The 17,577-nt window shown below is 27.1% G+C and overlaps 2 protein-coding genes across 2 annotated transcripts; both read left to right on the forward strand.

The window, feature by feature from the left end:
- Nucleotides 1-915: 915 nt before the first annotated feature.
- Nucleotides 916-2,931, forward strand: LOC115701168 (ras-related protein RABA1f). The gene is made up of 2 exons (XM_030628880.2): nt 916-1,346; nt 2,044-2,931. Exons 1-2 carry the CDS (start codon nt 1,126-1,128, stop codon nt 2,471-2,473), a joined length of 651 nt encoding a protein of 216 aa, XP_030484740.1. The 5' UTR covers nt 916-1,125; the 3' UTR covers nt 2,474-2,931.
- Nucleotides 2,932-14,269: 11,338 nt separating this feature from the next.
- LOC115700927 (ras-related protein RABA1f) lies at nt 14,270-16,440 on the forward strand. The gene is made up of 2 exons (XM_030628605.2): nt 14,270-14,735; nt 15,619-16,440. The coding sequence occupies exons 1-2, from the start codon at nt 14,515-14,517 to the stop codon at nt 16,046-16,048; spliced, it is 651 nt and encodes a 216-aa protein (XP_030484465.1). The 5' UTR covers nt 14,270-14,514; the 3' UTR covers nt 16,049-16,440.
- Nucleotides 16,441-17,577: the final 1,137 nt, after the last annotated feature.

Raw genomic sequence — 17,577 nt, forward strand, 5'->3', positions numbered from 1 at the left:
TATTAGTTTTACTAGATTTTATTAAAAGACAAATAATAATAATAACAACTAGTGGGTCGTTTAAATCAATGTGTAAAGCATCTCTAATGATGTATTTTTATAAAATTTGACAATTTTTTCACAAAAATACTCCAAAGATAAATAACTCCTAAAGTTGCCAAAATACACATAACTATTTTTTTTTTATGAAATATTTTAAATTAGTTTTTTGCATAATTTTTTTTATATTTATTTTCATATTTGCTCAATCAATATATAGTTTTTTTTTTTTTTTTTGCAATCATATATTTATATTTCTATCATTGTAAATTTGTGATTTTCATTTTTATTTCATATATTTTCTGTTTATTCTGTAAAAAAAATTATTTTTATTTTTATTCTCACATATTTAGGTGGCAATTAGTAATACTTTTATTTTTAAATTTTTTAATCACAAAAATAAAAATAAAATTTTTGTTTTTAAAAAATAAAAAATAAAAATATATTCTGTAAATTTTATTTTTATTTTCATTTGTTGATTTTATTTAAGTCGGGTTCGAGGTCAACATCGGGGGCAAGTCCAAGTTCGGGACCGGATCTAAGTTAGAGTCGGAATCTAAAATATTGATTAAAAAAACGTTTAATTTTTTTTTGAAAATAATTTTTTTTTATTTTTAAAATTTAAATTCTTAAGGAAAAAATTAAAAAGTAAAAAATATTTTCTAAAATTATTATAATTTTAAAAAATAAAAAACTATATTACCAAAAACACTTAATTTTTTGTATTGAATGATCAACTTTACAATTTTTTTTTGCTGTCCTAACATTTACCGCTCAGGCAGTGCCAATGACCACATCAGGGATCTTTTATTTTATAGGAGGAAAATAAAATAGTAATTGAAAAGAAAAGGAAAGGGATTTAGTTAAAAAAGTACATATTTGTAATAATTAATTATTATTATTATTATTATTAAATAACATACCAGGTTTGAATGTCTCTCCCTCCCCTGCGCTGTACCCAACTCTTTCTTTCTCAAACCACACACACACATTCTCAATTTCTCTCTCTTCACCTTCCCAAGATCTGCTTTCTTCCCTAAAAATAATTTGGAATCTAAGAAAGAGAAGAATAGAGAATTCAATAAAATGGGGGCTTACAGAACGGACGACGACTATGACTATCTTTTCAAGGTGGTTTTGATAGGAGACTCCGGCGTCGGAAAATCGAATCTGTTGTCTCGCTTCACCCGAAACGAGTTCAGCCTCGAATCCAAGTCCACCATTGGTGTCGAGTTCGCTACTCGCAGTATTCAGGTCGACGATAAGGTCGTCAAGGCCCAGATTTGGGACACCGCTGGTCAGGAAAGGTATCCTCCTATTTCTAATTATCTTTATGCATATATTTATATATATCTCTGTGTATGCGCGATCAAAACGGCATGTCTGTTTCGTTGTATTCCGTAAGAATTTGATTGTTGAAAAATCGCAGGCTTTCCATTTTATGAACTGGGTCGTTAGAGTAGAGATGCTTGTCTTTATACCGTATGAAGTCTGATTTTGAATTTTAACCGCATAGTGGTTTGTTTGTATATATATATAAATATATATATATATATATTCATGTTACCGTTTTGTTTAAGGATTCTGGATTTTTGATTGTTTATTTGTGATTTTTAATTCTAGAATTGATGTTTTTCCATCAGCTAGATCTAGGCACCTGATATGCTATTGATAAAGCTGCTTTGTATTGGAGAATTTATGCTTAATTTGGCTAAAAAAAAGACTAGCTAGTTTGTATTCTAGCTTGAAATGTCAGGTTTGTTTACTCATGAAGATTGATTGGACCAAGGTTATTAGATTGTGTTAGATTTGTTGAATTAATTTCCTTCTTTTGGTGAAAATTGTTGGGATAGATTTATAACAGACACAAAGAAGCTCTAATTTAGTTGACATACGTTATAAACATTATGCACTTGCTGTAAAATCATGAATAAACTACAAACAGCAAGATTGATTTTTCCTTCACATTACTTATGTCTGTGTCATTATTTACCTTCTCTATAGGTACCGTGCAATAACAAGTGCATACTATCGAGGAGCTGTCGGTGCATTGCTCGTCTACGATGTTACCAGGCATGTTACATTTGAGAACGTTGAGAGATGGTTGAAGGAGCTCCGTGATCATACTGATGCCAATATTGTGGTTATGCTTGTTGGGAACAAGGCAGACTTGAGGCACTTGCGCGCCATTTCTACAGAGGATGCCACAGCATTTGCGGAAAGAGAGAATACCTTTTTCATGGAAACCTCTGCCTTAGAGTCCTTGAATGTTGAGAACTCCTTCACTGAGGTGCTCACTCAGATATATCGTGTGGTTAGCAAGAAAGCTCTCGACATTGGTGATGATCCAGCAGCCTTGCCCAAGGGTCAAACCATTAGTGTTGGCAAAGATGATGTTTCTGCTGTGAAAAAGGTTGGATGTTGCTCTGCATAGTTTGTGGAATGAAAAGTCCTGGTGTCATGATCAGTACTTGATCTCTATTTTCTGGAATGTGGTTTAGTACCACAACTTAATGGAAAAAATATGAGAAATCAGATTGAATTGAATGTGCTTTCTAGTACCATGCTCTATCTGGGAAGAGACGCTAGAAAGTTCACTGGAAACTCTGCTTTGGACTAAAGAGATTCATTTATGTCTTTGGTGAGTTTCTTTTTTTTTTTTTTCTTTTTGTGGGGAACTTAACTATTCATTTTTTGAATGTCATTCATTAGTCAGTTTTTGTTAGGTTATATATCTATTTGTATTTATTGATCAATGTAGTCATTTGTTGTGGGAGCTTTATAACTGACTTATTGACATTTTAGTTCTCTTCTAAATATTAGATGCCAGTCTTGGCATATGAAGTTTATTTTACTTTTAAAACTATATAAAATTATGTGGTTATATGGTCAGTTTGGTACATTACTGATGTATTAAATTTTAAAGTGTTGTAAATTATTAAAATTATAAATTTTAAAGTGATATTATAATCTTGTTGCTTACGATCACAAATATAGAGAACTTGTGTTCTATACAATTTTTATATATTATGTTTTTATTATAAAATAATATAAAGTAGATGAGAGGAAAGAAGAAGAAGAGAGAAAGAGAAAGTGAATGAGAATTTCTGAGTTGTTTATTCTAATGGAGTGAACCCTTATTTATACAAATACAAGAGTGAGATATTAAGAAACTAAGAAAAAGGGAAACTAAGAAAAAGAGGAATGTTGATTACAATTAATGGTAATAAATAAAAGATTTTGACATCTACATAATTATTAATATTTATAACACTTCCCCTTGGATGTCCATAATAACTGCCTTATTAAAAATCTTGCTGAAAACTTGATCAAAGGAAAAAGAGTATAGTGTAAACTAACGCCCCCCTCATTTAAGCATTTGTGGAGATCTTCTAATCGACGAATTTCGATCTTATCTGTCGTCTTCTCAAATGTTGATGTTGGTAATAACTTTGTGAATAAGTTTACAAGATTGACACTTGATTAAATATGTTGAACACCAATATGTATTTTCTTGAAGCGTATAAAGAAGAATTTCGTGAAATGTGTTCTAACTCTATCTCCTTCAATGTACCATCCTTTTAGTTGAGCGATGCAAGCAGTATTATCCATAGAGAATTGCTTGGGTTGATACTTCTTTATTGGGTGCAATCCATATGTTTCCCGAATATGCTATGTCAATGATCTCACTCACACACATTCTCTACTTGCTTCATAAAATGCAAGTATGTTAACATGATTTAAAGTTGCCTCTTTAAAAATCTTGTCAGAAAAATCCAGTGGGACAAAATCTGAGCTAAGGAAAAAAAGAGTACAATATATATTTCATATTCATAACTATTTGAAGTTGCCTCGTTAAAAACCTTCCCAGGAAAACCCAGTGGGATAAAACCTGAGCTAAGGGAAAAAGAGTGCAACATGAATATGTCTCCCCCTCATGCACATATAATCCATAATTCTTTTGGTGATAATAGATCTCATAAGATTATTGTTATCACTTTTAAAATATCACCATATATAATCTTTGATCATATATTTTCTATAACTCTTTCAGAGTATGTATGGACATCTAAATTATAGATGAGGGGTTCGTGGAACATTAATCTTTATCCAACTAATTGTATCATTCATGTATATATACAATCTTGTTCATACTAAAATTTAACATTTCAAGTAGATATGAACATAACACATTAATGATAATATAAATTTTCGTTTGTGACAATGATGGTACTCCAAGACCATATATTTGTTCCATCTTGTTGTATGATCTTAATTTCCATATCAAATGATCATATATCTATAATTCTTAATGCATATGAAGTACTTCAGGACTTCAATACTAATGAACAAACTTTATACATTTAATATATCTCGATATACAAAAGAAATAAAAGTTTGTTTTGCAATTAATCAAAAACTCTTCAAGAGTCTATCACAACGTATAATTTACGTATTTATACTGCACAGACAACCATACGTATTTTTCTAACAATAATTTACTTACATGTCTTTATTTCATACAAAGATCTTTGTCATATAGTGCGCGCGACTTAGAATTTATATCACTTAAGACATGAATTAAATTCTTCTAGAATTTTTAGATAAGGCTTATTTCAAATTCTCACTATATTAGGAGCTCCAAATAAATAATCTTTTGTTGCAACATTTATGTGACGCTTATAAATCCTCATAAAATATATTCCAGACTATAATCAAATCATGATTATATTTTCTCAATATTTAAGCCTTACTTCAATCAATCTCATGTCTATGCAAACTTTGTACAACAATTCATTATGTACAAATACATATATGCAAATTTCTCATTAGAAATATTTATTTGCACACCCTACAGGTCTTACTTCACTTTATGTGAGTAAATTTGCCTAAACTGCATCATAATATTTTGGCCAAAAATCAAAATGTATGTCGATCATTCTCGACAAATCTAATACAATGATCCTTGCTATCTCATGTTAGTTTATTGCATATGCACACATTCAATATTTATTGTCGACAAAAATTTCAATAAATGATAATTTTCTCCCATATTGACATAACTTATAGAGATCTCTTTAAATTACATATTTTCAAATATGTTTATCATTTATAGGTACCTATAACGAATCACTTCAGGGATTCAATTATGATGAAATGTGTTATGTCTAACTTCTCTTGGGAGTCTCTTCGAGTACCGTTTTCATCACGGTTATCATTTTAATACTTTATAACATTAAAGTATCTCCATGAGTACCTCTAGATTTAACAACTTCAGGGCAAATCAAATGAACATTTACTAATAATTTATATATTGTTCATTTACGCTTCAGGCGTTTTCAACTCATTCTATCTCATCTTTGAGTAATATTGATTTGCAGTTGGTATATATCATTTTGAACTATATCATTCTTATATACTTTGTGCAATGATCATTTTTCAAAAATTATCATCGATCCCAACTGCTTCTCTCCCCCTGATCGAGAGAATTTTTAAAAATTGTGATATCTAATAATATTAATACACCTGTAGGGATTTCAATATATCACAATGAATCAATATTTATTTAAACCCATATATACTATATGACATTGAACTTCAGGTTCAATAAACTTCAGGTTCAAGTTCAATACTTATGAACTTAATTCATTTCTAAGAATGAGTCACACGTGTATAATAAAAAATACATAAATTTACACATTTTGTAAATGCATGATCATAAAATCTTATCACATCGATAAGAAACTATACAATAAAAATCTAACAATGGCTCAAGATTGTTAAAGAAATATAATTTAAATATTTTTTATGTGCAAATATATGCATATTCTTATTTTGAGCCTTATAAATTAATAATGAGAAGAATCTTCTGGTTCTTCAACAAAATTTAGTCAAATCCTTTGACAATTTATTGCATATGATTGATCATGTCAAAATAACTCAATTCATGAACTTCAGGTTCACTATAATTTGTATTTCAATGAAACTTTCACAAGGTAATGTAAAATCACTACAACATATAAGTAATCATAAAAAGTTTCATTTTTATATACACGAATAATATAATTATATTATTCTCCAAAACATATACACTCTTTAGGAGTCACTATTATGTTTATCAAACTTTATATTTCTTCAGGAATCACTATCATCAATTTAATGATGTGTATAATATAAAGATACATGACAACTTCATCATGTTATTGTAATGGTCAAATAGATATAACCATAATATATCATTTATTTTTCCTGGTATCTTTTTAACAAGTCGTCTAATTTATTAATAGACTATTAATTAGTCTAATTATCATGACTTGATATATTATATATTTAAATGTACAACCAGTACATACAATAAGCTATTTCTTATTACTTTCATAACTAGATAAAAGTTATACATCTAGGTACATACAAATATATTTTACTACTCCAAGTAGCAATTGTATGTAAGACTTCTTCAGGAAGCTTTTCAAATAATCATTTTGTGATTTTTTATCACTTTGATTATATTGGATCATTAACAAATATTAGTAAATTATATATCCACTTTTGGGAATATGCAAACTGAATTATATAGTAACTATATATATACATGTACTAACAATAGTTTGAAACTATTGATTTCAAGAAATAATAAAATATGTATATATTAATTTGCTTCTGGCATTACCAATATATGTGAAATCTATATTCTTTGAAATAGAATTTCATGTCTATTCATTCTCTTTAGGTAATGATATTTAAATATTCTAAATGTACAATAAGTTTGTACAATTCACATTCTATTAAATAATCAAGTATACTTTTATCTTGATTATAAGTATGTCCGTACGCGACCACTATTATTCAATTCCACACATGATATATAAATTTCATGCACTTTGATTATGTGTGGTATCTCATCTTTTGGTTGTTTCCACTTTTTCTGGAAATATTTGAGTAGTAAATAATGTCATTGATTATTTAAAATCATTACATTCACTTCGGGGAATGACGTTGAACAAGTAGAACATTATTATAAATTTCTTAAAAATTTATTACTTGTTCATCCATAAAAAATATAAGAAATTATTCAACAATTTCTTTTACGATATTTCAAAGAATATATGAATGTAATTTTTGCATAGTCTCCAAGATGTATGCAAAATTTAATCTTTAACATAGGTCCGATTCAATAATTTCCAACATTGCAAGTAATAACAATGTATAATAACATGACTAATACGAGGAATCTTTAAAAGTGATTGACTTCAATTCGTATCATTCTCTGCAGTGAATGATGAACAATAAATACTGCCTCATGTATTTAAATAACATTAGTTATGCTCATTGTTATTCTTATACTTTGATGTTTCAATGCAATTTTCTTAACATTCTTTTTGGGTATTCAAAACCCACTATAAAATTGCATTAATAATAATCATTTTTAATGATTGTTTAGTTGAATTCACGTAAATACAATCATTTTTTTTCTTCGATAAATATAAAACATTTACTTCAGGAAATGTTTGTCAAAATCTATATCGATATTAGATTACTTTTCATTGTCCTCAAAGAATACAAGAACACATACATAAATATGTATTCATCTCCTTCATTATATATCCATCAACTATATAATGAATATTACGTTTGCATAATCTTCAGGATATATGCAAGATTTTATTGAGGACGCATAATCATCAGGATATATGCAATATTTTATCGAGGATGCATAATCTTTAGGATATATGCAATATTTTATCGATGATGCATAATCTTCAGGATATATGTAATATTTTATCGATGATGCATAATCTTTAGGATATATGCAATATTTTATCGATGATACATAATCTTCTGGATATATGTATAATTTATATAGATTTTCTCTATCATATCATAGGCACACATATATTGTAAATATTATGAATGATAAGAACATAATATATATATATATATGAAATCAATAATAAATATATAAAAACATATACATACATATATAATATATAGATATATAGATAAAAAGAAAAAAGAAACCAAATGATTCTTGAAATTGTTTCAGTCAGAGGAGTATATATAAAAATATATATTTAGTGTATTTTGATTTTGAAATAATTCAAGAACTTTAACAAGATACTTACATTGGGACTTGGGCAGAGACTCATGCTTGAAGCTTGGGCAGAGACTCATGCTTGAAGCTTGGGCAAAGACTCGTGCTGATAACGTGTTATAAAATAATATAAAGTAGATGAGAGGAAAGAAGATGAAGAGAGAAAGAGAAAGTGAATGAGAATTTCTGAGTTGTTTATTCTAATGGGGTGAACCCCTATTTATACAAATACAAGAGTGAGATAGTAAGAAACTAAGAAAAAGAGGAATGTTGATTACAATTAATGGTAATAAATAAAAGATTTGGACATCCACATAATTATTAATATTTATAACAGTTTTTATCTTTTTGCTTTTTTTTTTTTTGGAATATAGTGTTTTCATGAAATGAAACACATATTTGGTACGGGTAAATATTATTCTGGTCTCTATTTTGTAAGAGTTGCTAGTTGTACCTTTTGTTTTATTAAATGACACAATAAATCTTATATTTTTTAAAATGGTAAAAATAGAACCTGAATTCAATTTTTAACTATTTTATTTTTTTTTATTATAATCAATTTTAAGATAATTTTTAATCGAACAAATATAGAAAATGTAACCAGTTTTATCATAATATTTTTAGATTATATTATTATCAAGTTTTATTTTGACAAAAAATTAATTTAGGGTCTTATTTGTATAATTTTTAAAAATATAGTCTATTTTGTTATTTAACAAAACAGATAGTTCAATTGGTAACTTTTGCAAAACACATGGTCCAAAATAGTATTTACCCTTTGGTACCCTATGTTCTTAATAATACTTAATTGGTACTTTATATTTTTAAATTGTACATATTTAGTACTTTAAAATAAAATTGAATCAATACAGTTTTATCAATTTAACTAAATAGTTCTCAATTATATTATATGCAATTAAATAATTAAATTTGTATTAAAAATTCATAAAATTTTAGAGTGCCGATTGTATTGATAAAATTTTATCAAAAAATTTGAATTTAAAGTATCAAATAGGTATGATTTTAAAATACATGTATCAAATAAGTATTATTAAAAATACAGAATATTAAACTTGTATTTAGATAAAACATAAGGTACTAAATGTATAGATACTCTTATGTTTTTTCTTCACTAAAGTGAATTTGATATTATAAAATATTATTGTATATATAGGGGTGTTCATTGGATCACATTTAATATTTTTAGGCCTATCCAGATCCGATCCAATTATATATTGGATGTTAGATTTTGCTATCCGATCTGATCCAATTAATTTCAGTCATCCAATCGATCCAACATCCATTGGATATTGGATTGGATTGGTTCTATCCGTTGGATGTATTTCATATATATTTATTGGTTTAATTTAGATTTATTTAATATTTTAGACCTAGTATTTTTTGGATTGGATTGGATCCATCCAATATTTTAGGTCCAGTATGTATTGGATTGGATTGGATCCATCCAATCTAAAAAAAAGTAAAATTTTAATGTTAATTTTTAAATATACATATATATTTTACGTAAAACTATATAAAATCTAATTACTAATCCAAACTAAATGAAAATACTAATAAGTTCGATTGGATGTTGGATGTATTGGATTTTTAGACACCCCATCAAACATCCGATCCGATCCAATTGGATATTCAAAAATAACATCCAATCCAATCCGATCACAATTGGATATCCGATGCTTGGCGGTCGATTGTTTATAATTAGATCAGTCGATTGTCATTGGATTGAATGATTTATGCACACCCCTATAAGAGACAAGATGATGTGGTTTGTTAATATAAAAGTATAAAATAAAAATTATCTAATAAATATAAAATATATCTTTAAAGAATAAAAATTAAAAAAATAAAAATTTATTTATTTTATTATAATAATTTATTTTAAATACTTTCATATTTAATAATTGTATTTTAGTACAATTTTTTAAAAACTTTTAGTTGTAAGACTTTGGAGATGTAAAAATTGTGCTATATTTGATAGGGATATTCATAAAATTTCTAATTTAATTTAATCCGTACGGTTCAATTCAATTCATAGAAAATATCCAATCTAAAATTTGTACTTGTGCGGATCAAATGTTGATTTACATGCAAAAGTAATTGATCCACGCTTATTTATATATTTTTAAAAATTTTATAAACGTATAATTCATATTTAAAAAAAAAAACTAATAATTTAAAAAATTAATACATGTGTACATATGGGTTACCAAATTTAATATATCATATATATATATATAAAATAAAATAATTTAAAATAAATAAAAAATTTCTTTTTACATACATTTTTTTTTGTCATTCTTGGAATTTGTTATTTGTTTATTTTAATTGGTTGTTGGAAATAATTGCTCTATTTTGTTTTTAGTTATGTAAAAATAATTTATAATTTAATAAATATTAAATAATTTAATATTAAAAAAAGTAACTAATTTAAAATAATCGATCCAATCCGCACTATTGCAGATTGGATTGGATTTGAGCTCTTGTGCGAATTGGATTGAATTCAAAATATGAAATCCGTACTTAGTGCAGATCGGATACACTATGAACAAAATAGTACGGATTGGATCAAATAAATATTCCCAATATTTCACAAAAAAAAAAAAACTTTGTGCTATATTGGCATCAATTTTTAGCATTGTGCTCTAATACACAATTGCAAAACTTGATGTAAAATTTAACGTTTTTATTAAAAGTATAAAATAAAATAATAACTTTATCATTATTATTGTTATTTTTTTAGAGCTTTATTCAGTTTTAACAAAAAAAAAAATATAACAATATTACAAAAAAGTTTTCAGCCGGCCAAATAAATAAATATACAGTTCAGATAAAAAAAAATACACAAATGCCTCTTACACACACTATCAACTCACGGTCCACACTTCTTGTGATTGAAACCTTCGTGTGATGCAATCTTCAGTCAACCACCCAACAATCCAACACAATCGAAATGAAACCCAACCAAAAAGAGAACCACCATACTTCACCTGAGAAGACAACCAGAATCAATCAAAATAGGAGTTGTTTCGTAGTCATGAAAAAAAGTGCAGAAAAACTACTACAAAATTAAAATTCAACCAGAAATCTAGTTTAATTCGCATAAAACTATTGTCCTGACTTCAATTTTTAGATCATTGAAATGCATATCTCAAAATGTTGAACTGGAATTCCAAAACAATCCAACTCAAGTATAAAAAAAAAAAAAAAACTACATCAATACTATAGTAAAATGTTTATCCTGGTGTATTTTCATTGTTTTCCAAATTTTTAATGGTGTTCATATTAAATCACGAAGAGACATGTAGATAGAGTTACATACGTGGAAACATTGTTCTGATTTTTAATGTTTCATAACAGTTGCATAAATATTTTGCTAATAGTTATTTCTCCATATATTATTATTATTAAGGTACAAGTAATTATAGACCAGTGACAAAGAAAATACAGACAAATAGTTTCTTACATATGCACATTCACATTTAACATTTTTAGTTGTAATTAAGTTGCACGTTAGTTGAATAGTGGTTTTGCTACTACAATATCATAGTAAAAATTATCAAATACAGGACCTGAACAGATAAAACACGATTGTTATAATATTCGTTTGTATTAAATATGTGAAATTATTAGTTGTTTTGTAGTTTTATGTTAGTTGGCTCGCAACAGATATAACTGTTAGATTACAGTTTCATCACAGTTGCCTTCCTGTTTGTTAACATGAGTAAAGATTGAAGACGAATGTCCGATGGTGGTCCGATGGTAGCTCGATGATATGGTCCGATGCCTTCCTGACAAGCTTAATGAATGTAGCTTAACATCTATAAATGTAAATATGGTATGATGGTGGTCCGATAGTAGTCCAATGGCGGTCCGATAGTCACCTGATGCTACTCTATTTTTATGTACAAAAACATAAAAAAAAAATGATAGTATCGGGCCACCATCAGATCCCCATCGGACTACTATCAGTATAGATAGGAATAGGGAGTATGGATAGTGAAGTTAGAAGAGAGGAGAAGAGAGAAGGGTATTATGGGTCTGAAAATAAAAGGTGCTTATTTTTTTTAAAAAATTTTAGTAAGCTTGTGTTCAAAAATTTAATGTACCTCAAATGTATGCATATAAATTCAAAATTTTCTTTTATAATTGTTTGTTAGGTAGTTCTAGGATTTTTTTTTTAATATTTTTGAATTATTTTTTTTATTTTACTCAAATACAGTATTTTAGTAATTTGAAACTTTACACACAGTATTTTTATAAAGGGTATAGTAAAAATATAAAAAAAAAAAAAATTGAGATAAAATGTAAAAAAAAACTTTGTGTACTAATATTTTTGTAAACTTTCTCTCATTTTAAAGTATTTTTGGAAGTTTCATTATTATTATTATTATGGGAGTGTTATTTGCACCCCATAAAATGATATATATACTATATTATTAAAAAAAATATATACTTAAATAATTTTTAAAAATTTTTTTTAATATTTTTTTAATTTTTTTTTCACATTATTTTATGTTAATTTCAATAGTCATTTTGAGTTTATTTTTATAATTTTTTTTAACTCATGTATATATATATATCTTTTATTTTTTTCTAAGAAAATTTTATACAATATTTTATTTTAATTTTTTTGTCATAATATTTAAAATGTAATTTATTTTTATTTGATAAATATATTTTTTAAGAATATCAATTAAAAGAAAAAAAATTAAAAAAAAAAATTAGTACAATAAAAATATAAATTTTATATAAAATAAAAATTATTAAAATGATGTGTTTTTAAAAAAATTTAGGGTGTAAATAAAATTATTATTATTATTATTATTTTTTTTTGACAATGAACTTTCATTAAATATAATCAGAATTTAGTACATCATAGAGAAATGGAGGAAAAACATCCATCCAAACTAATTCACCATCCACCCTGAGTGCACGAACTGCTAACTCATGTGCAGCCATATTGGCCGAGCGACGAACATGAATTAGAGATGCCTCAGGAAAATTGAAGAGTAAACTAGCAAAATCATCTAAAATAGAGCCAAATGCATTACAGAAGGAAGATCTTCTAGCAAAAGCTGAAATCAAAACTAAGCAATCAAATTCAAACGAACTAATAGGTAACCCGATAGTAAGAGTCCAATCCAAAGCTACCATTAAAGCTACAACTTCTGCTTCCATGGCTGCAAAAGTCCCTATCTCAAAGTCCATTGCATCCACTTGAATGACTTCAAAACTCCCTACAAAAACAATAAATCCAATAATGAGTCTTCATAAAAATAAATATTCACCATGAGAGTATTAATTAAAAAAAAAAAAAAATATTAAAAGAAGAAAACTTATCTATTCAAGTGTCTCAAAATGTGATGGAGAACTCCTTCATAAACAATAACCAAACATAAACAAAACAAATAACATAATATACTTGACCAACAAAAAAAAAGACTTTTTCAAATAAATAAATAAATAATAATAATAATAATAATAATAATAATAATAATAATAAAGTCATTAAATATGTTCAATAATAATAATAATAATAATAATAATAATAAGTGTGCTAATTAAAAACCTTATTATTATTATTATTAGGGAAATTTTATTTGCACCCCCAAAATTTTTAAACACACCCCATTTTTATAATTTTTTTTTTATATAAAATTTATATCTCTAATTTTACTAAGTTTTTTTAACTTTTTTCTTCTAATTCATATTCTTAAAAAATATACCTATCAAACAAAAATAAAATATATTTTAAATATTATGACAAAAAAATTAAAAATAAAAAATTATATGAATTTTTTTTTTTAAAAAAATAAAAATATATATACATGAGTTAGAAAAAATTATGAAAATGAACTTAAAATAAGTATTGAAATTAACATAAAATAATTTGAAGAAAAAATTTTAAAAAATATATTAAGAATAATTTTTAAAAATTATTTAAGTTTATATTTTTTTAATAATGGGGTGTATTTATCATTCTATGGGGTGTAAATAGAGCTCCCCTTATTATTATTATTATTATTATTATTATTATTATTATTATTATTATTATTATTATTATTATTATTATTATTATGAGTATTTACTATTCCATTACTATTACCAATTTACCATTACCCTCATCAAACAAAAGACACCTGATTGTCTCTCCTTCCTGTGCGCTATACCCAACTCTCTTTTTCTCTCCTCAAACGGCACACACACATTTTCCATTTTTCTCTCTCACAAAAAAAAAAAAAAAAAAAAAAAACCTTACCAAGATCTGCTTTTTTTTTTGAATTATTATTCTTCCATAAAATTTGCCTAAAAATAATTTGGAATCTAAGAAAGAGAGAGAGAAGAGAAGAGAATTGAATAAAATGGGGGCTTACAGAACAGACGACGACTATGACTATCTTTTCAAGGTGGTTTTGATAGGAGACTCCGGCGTCGGAAAATCGAATCTGTTGTCTCGCTTCACCCGAAACGAGTTCAGCCTCGAATCCAAGTCCACCATTGGTGTCGAGTTCGCTACTCGCAGTATTCAGGTCGACGATAAGGTCGTCAAGGCCCAGATTTGGGACACCGCTGGTCAGGAAAGGTATCATCCTATTCCTAATTATCTCTCTATATATATATTTAATACATATATATCCCTGTGTGTGCGCGATCAAAACGGTATGTCTGTTTCGTTGTATTCTTGAAGAATTTGATGGTTGAGAAATCGCAGGCTTTCCATTTTACGAACTGGGTCGTTAGAGTAGAGATTTGTCTTTATACCGTATGAAGTCTGATTTTGAATTTTAATCGCATAGTGGTTTGTAGTTATATATATATATATATATATATATTCACGTTACCATTTTGTTTAAGGATTCTGGATTTTTGATTGTTTATTTGTGATTTTTAATTCTAGACTAATGTTTTTCCATCAGCTAGATCTTGGCACCTGATATGCTACTATTCAATTAATATTGATAAAGTTGCTTTGTATTGGGGTATTAACGTGAGGAAATCTTTGAACTTTCTCGTATTTATGCTTAAGATGGCTGAAAAAAAGACTAGCTAGTTTGTACTCTAGCTTGAAATGTCAGGTTTGTTTACTCATGAAGGTTAGGTAGGTTGAGTGGTCATACAATTAATATGTTGTAGTTATTTTTTTTAAACGGAGAAACCGTATGATGAAGACATTGATTGGACCAACGTTATTAGATTTGTTGAATTAATTTTCTTCTGTTGGTGGAAATTGTTGGGATAGATTTATAACAGACACAAAGAAGCTCTAATTTAGTTGACATACGTTATAAACATTATGCACTTTTGTTAAACTGTGTAACAAATTCAATTAGTTACTTTTTTCTGTGCATATACTTTTGATATCCTTTTTTCTTACTTGCTGTAAAATGATCAATCAACTACAAATAGCAAGATTGATTTTTCCTTCACATTACTTATGTCTGTGTCATTATTTACCTTCTCTATAGGTACCGTGCAATAACAAGTGCATACTATCGAGGAGCTGTCGGTGCATTGCTCGTCTACGATGTTACCAGGCATGTTACATTTGAGAACGTTGAGAGATGGTTGAAGGAGCTCCGTGATCATACTGATGCCAATATTGTGGTTATGCTTGTTGGGAACAAGGCAGACTTGAGGCACTTGCGCGCCATTTCTACAGAGGATGCCACAGCATTTGCGGAAAGAGAGAATACCTTTTTCATGGAAACCTCTGCCTTAGAGTCCTTGAATGTTGAGAACTCCTTCACTGAGGTGCTCACTCAGATATATCGTGTGGTTAGCAAGAAAGCTCTCGACATTGGTGATGATCCAGCAGCCTTGCCCAAGGGTCAAACCATTAGTGTTGGCAAAGATGATGTTTCTGCTGTGAAAAAGGTTGGATGTTGCTCTGCATAGTTTGTGGAATGAAAAGTCCTGGTGTCATGATCAGTACTTGATCTCTATTTTCTGGAATGTGGTTTAGTACCACAACTTAATGGAAAAAATATGAGAAATCAGATTGAATTGAATGTGCTTTCTAGTACCATGCTCTATCTGGGAAGAGACGCTAGAAAGTTTACTGGAAACACTGCTTTGGACGAAAGAGATTCATTTATGTCTTTGGTGAGCATTTTTTTTTGGAACTAAATTGTTCTTTTTTTTTTGAATGTACTTCATTAGTCAGTTTTTGTTAGGTTATATTTCTATTTGTATTTATTGATCACTGTAGTCATTTGTTGTGGGGGCTTTATTAATTGACTTATTGACCTTTTAGTTTTCTTCTAAATCTTACATCTTAAGCACTGCCATCAACTTCTCTACTACTTTTTATTTTATTCATCAAAATACCTTATAAAAAATGTACAATTTTATATACCTGGAATTTTCTATATTTTCTTTTACAAATTTGAAAATATTATATCTTAAACTGAATTAATTTGTGCTTCACAAGGTGTTGTCCAACCCAATTTATATATACATATATAAATATATATTATATTTATATATATTATATATATATATGAGGTATATGTAACCATTAATGGTTACATATATTTAGTCATCAAGTTACCATTGAATGATTGTGATTATTTTGAAAATTAGATAAAAATAAATAATAATTAATTTATAATTTAATAGTTATCTAAATTATATTTTTTTAAAAGGAAAATCAAAATTTATTAACCTTCAAATTCAGTCACTAATATAGGCAACAACTCAGTTTGAAAGTACAGTCAGGGTAAAATAAAGACGCTCTTGCAAACTCATGAACGACTCTATTAGCTGACCGCTTAATAAAACACTCAATTTATCGTTCTGTTTATTGATCAATAAAGTGTCACATGTAAATATTGTATTGACCAAACTAATAATTCTTTTAGAAAAAATAATTTTTAAAAATAAAAAATAATTAAAATAAATTCATATTATTAAAAATAAAAACACTATATACATATTACATGAAATAAAAATTAATTTTTCCATCTTCTTCCAGCCATATTATCTTTTACAGATTAACAATAAACTTTCTTTTTAAGGAGATTAACAATAATCTTTAATTCTCAATTCAAATGCTATTTTTCAGTTCTATTTTCATATATTTAAAATTCTCATTCTATAAACTTTCTACTAATGTTTTTCGATCAATGAAACGAAAAGGTAAACTTTACTTCCCGTTTGAAAAATTAAACTTTCAATCTCAATAATCAATAGAAACAACATCAAATTTCAAGTTCTCAAAATCTATAAAAATAAATAAATAAATAAATAAAAATAGATCTCATAAACACAAACTCAAACATTAGAACCCCAGTAAAACACTAAAACTCAAACATCAAAAACACACACAATAAAATTTGAACTCAGAACTTAAGACACACATCAGAATAAAAATTAAACCATAAATGAGGATTTATGTTACTATTTCTCAAATTCTGGTATTTATT

Source organism: Cannabis sativa, chromosome 8 (assembly GCF_029168945.1).
Source record: "Cannabis sativa cultivar Pink pepper isolate KNU-18-1 chromosome 8, ASM2916894v1, whole genome shotgun sequence".
In the NCBI taxonomy this organism is placed as follows: Eukaryota; Viridiplantae; Streptophyta; class Magnoliopsida; order Rosales; family Cannabaceae; genus Cannabis; species Cannabis sativa.